Raw genomic sequence first — 6,090 nt, 5'->3', positions numbered from 1 at the left:
ACCCCTTTTTTCTTTCTTTTTTTTTGTTGTTGTTTTTTGGTTTTTGGTTCCTTGTCTAACTGCTGTGTTTTGCTTTTGCAGGGTTTTAAAGAGCCGGGTTGTCCAATTTTTTTGGACAACCCGGCGAGGGGGTTCTGGCACCCCTGGAGTTGGTGGCCAGAACCCCCATCCCGCGTAGTGGGTGGGGGATGGGACGGCGAAGGGATGGCTGGGCGTACGCCCAGCCATCCCGATTTTTTTTTATTTTTTTTTATTTATTTATTTTATTTTATTTTATTTTATTTTATTTTATTTTATTTTATTTTATTTTATTTTTATTTTTTTAATTTATGTGTCTACAATATGTATATGACGTAATTAAATTTTAGTTCATAATACATGGCAGAGCACAATGATGCAATGGATTCAAAAATTCAAAAATTCTATTGCAAAAGGAATCATATTTTGATTTTACTACCGAAATCAGTAGCATTTAATGACTACAATAAACATATTGAATACTACTCACCTCCACGTTTCTTCTTCTCAATACAATATTATTGAAGAATTCCGAACTAAATTCTACACTTGCAACTGCACTTCGCGAGTTATATTTGTCATATATTCTGAACTTCCCCTAATTGGAACAATGCTTTCAGCATAAACAATTAGCTGCGTTCTGTACTTAGGCATGTGGATTCCAAAATCTTGAAGCTCTCTAGTGCAGGGATCAAACATTACTAGTTTATGGTTTTCACTTTCCAGAAACAATTCTCCATTCTTCCAAAATCCCAACGGCCTCCCAACTCCAAGAATAGGCCCAATTGTAAGTTGTTTAGTCCATAAATATCCATTCAAGACCCATATGTCATAGCATTTTTCCATGCCTCTTCTTGGATAAACAATTATAGCAAGAGCTTCATTGAAGGAAGCTATATACCAAAAGCACTCAGCCCTAGACATACCAAAATTTGGCAGTCATGATGTTGAGAAAACTTCTTCAGCCATGTCAAAAGAAAGGATCAGATCACCACTATCACCAAACGCTAGCCAATGGCAAATTCCATTTATGTAATGGCAAATTCCGTTTATGTAAGTGATAAACAAATGATGAAGACCATAAAAAGGACCTTCGGATGAGGAATTTCTTTCCAAGAATCTGTACTTAGGCTGTATAAATGAATTTGATTTATATATTTGAACGAGATAATTCTCTCTTCATCGTGGACACGATTAATAACATTCACTAAAACCTTGTAGTCATCTGACTTAGGATCAAACTCAAACCCCATGCAATGAAAATAAGTACTCTCTACGGAAGGAGGAAGTGAGATAGTTGATTTAGGAAGAAGCTTAACTTCTCTCGTGGAAGGATTCCAAAGGGTAATCCTATAACCATCCTGCAAACAAAGCAAGCCATTACATACTCCGAACACTGTGAGTCGTGACCTACTACTATTACAGATGGAGACAGGCATATGGATATTTTCTTTGACTTTCAGATTAAACTCAACATCAGGTCCACCATGTCTCTTAATTTTTGTTTCAGTTGAAAGCGGGGAGAAGCGAGAGATCTTAAAATCCTTGAAGAGAAGATTGAGGTTGTCGTTTTTATGGTTGGTGATAAAATAGGGGGTTTGAAAAGAAAAGCACCAGGATTTGCAAACGCACTTAAATCTTATCAGAGATTTAACAGGAAGCCTCAAAAGGATTTCCATCACTAGGATATCTGGCAATTCCTTGTCGATAATTGGCATCGACATGGAGCAATTCTTCCTTCTTTATCTAAAACAAAGGATTAAGACTTCAAAGGCAAGATCTCTAAGTGTGCAGCAACTCAAAGAATACGTCAACCAGCAAAGATATGCCGCAAGGCAAGCTTTATTCACGGAATTGTATTTACATTTAAACACTCAATTTAATAAGTGTTTGTGTCAAACAAAGATACTATTACTTTACATAATCATTAGGTTCATAAATAAATAAATAGAAAAGTATTTTTTATTAAGTTAAATAAATTTCATGAATATGTTAGAGCATTATAAATATTGTATACAACTAAAATTGAATAGAATGTGGTAAAGGAGAGGTTTTAATTCTTAAATTTAAAAATAAAATATATTTATGATCCATGAATGAGATTTTTAGAAAACATTGTTTCAGATGAACTTAGAGACAAATCTTGATTCTTCACAATGGGTTATAATTTTTTTTCTCTTTAGTTTCAAAATAAAAATTTTAATATTATATCTTTTAAATATAAAAAATATATATTTATCATTAAATTAAATATTCAAATCAAATGTGAATAATATGCCCTTATTAATCAAATTTAATTTGCTGGCACATTTGTGAATAGCAATCTGCTTTTGTGGTTTGAATGTGCGAAATTATGTATTAAGTTAACTATTTTTTATTATCACTTTATTTAATTTAGCTTTACACCACTAGGAAACTTCAAATTCCAACTCATTTAGTTCAAAATGTTACTTCCTCGAGGAAGCAATTAAATTAAAATTATTTATATATATTGGAAATAATATTAGAAAATAAGGTCTAAATTTATTATTTTAATATGTCAGTAGCTCAAATTTATTATTAATCTTTTAATTGGCTCAACTAATTAAATCTGAGGGGAAGATTATTGCTTCAGGACACGTGGGATTGGAGTTTTTTCTTCAATTTTTTTTGAAATTACAAAACAACTCCCAACTGAATATTTTATTAACTATTTCTCAACAATACTATCATACTTGTTTCAAAATTAAAATTATAATAATAAAAATAAGTCAATTAAAAAATTAATGGTAAATGAACCAACCACACAACAAATAAGAATACATTTGATAAACTGTCAACATAGAATATTTATACGCTTTCACAGAACAACACTAAATTAATTTGTATAGATAAAAATTTAAAAATTTTGCAAAATAAATATTTTTAAAATTGTGAATATTTATTTTGAAATATTTTCAACAATCGGACCAAACTTGCTTCCGAATTAAAAGTATGATAGTAAAATTAAGCCAATTAAAAGAAAGGCATTGTATTTACACTTAAATATTCAATTTAATAATTAACAAATAATAATTGTTTGTGTTAAAGAAAGGTATTGTGTTAAAGCTTTCCCAAAAATTGTTTATAATTCTTGGTTTAGCAGAGATTTTCTTTTATAGTTTAATTGGACACCATATACCAAACTCTCAATCTCTCTGTTGGGGAATAACTTAGCAGGTCCAATTCCTTGACCAACTGCAGGATGCTACAAGTTCTAGATATTGGAAACAACATAAATGACATATTCCCAATTGGTTGGGAGCTCTTCCGGAGCTTCAGGTACTTGTTCTCCATTCCAATAAATCCCATGCTCTTCTGCCAGGTTCAGGGAGGAACATTTCTTTTCCAAATTAAGTTGCGAATTCTTTATCTCTCTGACAACGATTTTAGTGGTCCTTTGCCAACGAGGTATTTTGAAAGTGTGATGGCCATGAAGAGTATTGGTGAGGGTGAAAGAGAATTGAAGTATTTGGGACAAAAATACTATCAGGATTCTGTGAGGGTAACACTAAAAGGGATAGAGGTTGAACTGGTGAGGATCCTAACTATTTTCACTACCATTGACTTGTCGATAAACAGCTTTCATGGAGAGATTCTAGAAGTAATCGGAGAGCATCGTGCATTGAAAGTGCTAAACTTTTCCCTCAACAGCCTTACAGGACGAATACCAACATCTCTGGGTAATTGACAGTACTTGAATCATTAGACCTATCCTCCAACAATCTAACTGGAGAGATTCCTGGGAAGTTAACCAGTTTGACATTTCTAGCAAGGCTAAACTTACCACAAAACCAGCTTGTTGGATCCATTCCTCGAGGTAATCAGTTCGATACCTTTGAAAATGATTCATATATAGGAAGCTTGGGTTTGTGTGGTTGGCCATTGTCAAAGAAATGTAGCAGTGATGAGGCCCCAGAAACACCATCTTCAGAGTCTGAAGGGAATGGTGACTTATTCTTAGATGGACTTGGTTGGAAGGCTGTGGTGATAGGGTATGGAAGTGGAGTGGTGGTTGGCAATGCTGTTGGATATATAGTGTTCTTAACTGGAAAACCTCGTTCTCTTGTTCGGATAATTGAACGAAATCATCACAGAAAGATGAGAAAGACCAATCAGAGACACAGGGAAACAAGAAACTCATAAATTGCTAGTATATACCGGGAAAAATAAATGCCATGCACTGATGTTAGTCAGTAGAAATCTCTTCTCTTGGTCTGCTATCAAACTACCTTTTATGCTATAGCCATGATTAGATTTGCTGCTCCAAGGTCTTTCCTCATTCATTTCTTCTTCCTCAAATTCATTATACTATAGGGTTAATTCTACTCTCATTAATACTGCTAATATTTATGAACTCTAACAACCCTGTTTCATCAGATAAATTAGATTATATGGTTCGCAACAAATAATGTTTCTTGTGTTAAAAGAGAAAAAATAAAAACATAGAGACACAATTTCACCAACATTAAAGCCAAAATTCTCTAGAAGTTCATCGGAATAGTTTACAGTATTAATGTGAGACACCTAACTATAACTCAAGAGTATTAACCTTGAAGGCAATGATTTTAGTGGGCCATTACCACAATACTACAGTCACATTCCCCTATTGCCTGGGCAATCTTCTAGTGCTACATCATATTTACAGCATTAATGTGAGACACCTAACAATATCAGGAAAAAGTTAAAGAGTCTTGGTAAATGCTACATCATATTTACAGCATTAATTAATGTGAGACACCTAACTATATCAGGGAATAGCTAAAGAGACTTGGTAAGTGCTAAACAATTCAGGAGCATAAATATAAACATTTGGATGAGGAATTTCTCTCCAGAAATCAGTATTTAGGCTGTATAAATGAATTTGAAATATAATTTTCGACTCGACATAGTGAAAAACATACACTAAAATCTTGTAGTCATCTAACTTGCGATCAAACCCGAACCCAATGCAATAAAAAGAAGTGTGAGATGTGGAAGGAGGACTTGAAATGGTGGATTTAGGAAGAAACTTAACTTCTCTCATGGAAGGATTCCAAAGGGTAATCCTATAACTATCATGCAAACAAAGCAAGCCATTACATAGACCCATCCCAGTTAGTCGTACAGGTATATGGATATTCTCTTTGACTTTTAGATTAAATTCGTCAGGTCCACCATGTTTCTTAATTTTTGTTTCAGTTGAAAACAAAGAGTAGCGAGGAACTTTGTCAACATACCAGATGAGGAGATTGAGGTTGTTGTTTTTATGAGAGGTGATAAAATAGGAGGTCCAAAAAGAAGAGCACCATGTTTTGCAAACACTTAAATCTCATCAGGGATTTAACGGGAAGCATCAAAAGAATTTCCATCACCAGGGTTTCCGGTAATTAGTTATTGGTAATTGGCATCAACATGGAGCAGCTCTTCGTACTTTATCTGAAACAAAGGACTAAGACTTCAAGACTTCAACATGAGCAGAGATCATGCGGCTGGAAAACTTTAAAACCCTCAACTCTAGGTTTGGGCTTTCCATTAAGCTAATATATTTAATGAATTTAATAGAAATAAAGGAAAATAGTAAAAAGAGTTGTATTTACACTTAAATCCTTAACTTAATAAGTGTGTGTGTCAAACAAAGTTACTACTCTTCATAATCATTATGTTGGTGAATAAATAAATATTTTTATTAATTTAAATAAAAATTGTGTAAAAAAAAGAAAATTGAATATATCAGAGCTTTATAATCATTTTATACAATTAAAATTTAGTAGAATGGTAAATAAGAAATTATCATCTCGTTAATGCGTAAATTTAAAAATAAAATAGATTTATGATCAGTGAATGGGGTTTTATTTTTTAAGGACAAACTTAGACACTAATCTTGGTTATTGACAATGGGTTATAATTTTTTTCTCTTTAGTTTGAAAAATAAAAACTTTAAATATTCATCTTTTGAAATATAAAAAATATATATTTATCATTAAATTAAATATTTAAATCAAAATATATATGAACTATTTTTTACTATCACTTTATTTAATTTAGCATTATACCAGTAGGATACTTCAAAAC

The 6,090-nt window shown here is 32.4% G+C and overlaps 2 protein-coding genes across 2 annotated transcripts; one reads left to right on the top strand and one right to left on the bottom strand.

The window, feature by feature from the left end:
- On the bottom strand, window positions 562-1,742 carry LOC18587343 (putative F-box protein At3g10240). The gene is made up of 2 exons (XM_018128911.1): window positions 1,183-1,742; window positions 562-934 (listed from the first exon to the last, which is right to left on the bottom strand). The coding sequence occupies exons 1-2, from the start codon at window positions 1,740-1,742 to the stop codon at window positions 562-564; spliced, it is 933 nt and encodes a 310-aa protein (XP_017984400.1).
- On the top strand, window positions 3,242-4,182 carry LOC18587342 (receptor-like protein 12). The gene is made up of 2 exons (XM_018128910.1): window positions 3,242-3,719; window positions 3,809-4,182. The coding sequence occupies exons 1-2, from the start codon at window positions 3,242-3,244 to the stop codon at window positions 4,180-4,182; spliced, it is 852 nt and encodes a 283-aa protein (XP_017984399.1).

The sequence above is a fragment of the Theobroma cacao genome, chromosome 10 (genome assembly GCF_000208745.1).
Source record: "Theobroma cacao cultivar B97-61/B2 chromosome 10, Criollo_cocoa_genome_V2, whole genome shotgun sequence".
Classification (NCBI taxonomy): domain Eukaryota; kingdom Viridiplantae; phylum Streptophyta; class Magnoliopsida; order Malvales; family Malvaceae; genus Theobroma; species Theobroma cacao.
Note: the sequence above shows the minus strand (reverse complement) of the source record. Positions and strands in the feature narration are given on the sequence as shown.

Excerpts from the sequence above, each read along its gene's own strand:
- LOC18587343 (XM_018128911.1), bottom strand. The coding sequence starts at position 1,742 with ATGTCGATGCCAATTATCGACAAGGAATTGCCAGATATCCTAGTGATG. Across the intron at positions 935-1,182 it reads GATGAAGAGAGAATTATCTC|GGCTGAGTGCTTTTGGTATA; the intron begins GTTCAAATATAT and ends TGGTATGTCTAG.
- LOC18587342 (XM_018128910.1), top strand. The coding sequence starts at position 3,242 with ATGCTACAAGTTCTAGATATTGGAAACAACATAAATGACATATTCCCA. Across the intron at positions 3,720-3,808 it reads ACGAATACCAACATCTCTGG|CAAGGCTAAACTTACCACAA; the intron begins GTAATTGACAGT and ends TGACATTTCTAG.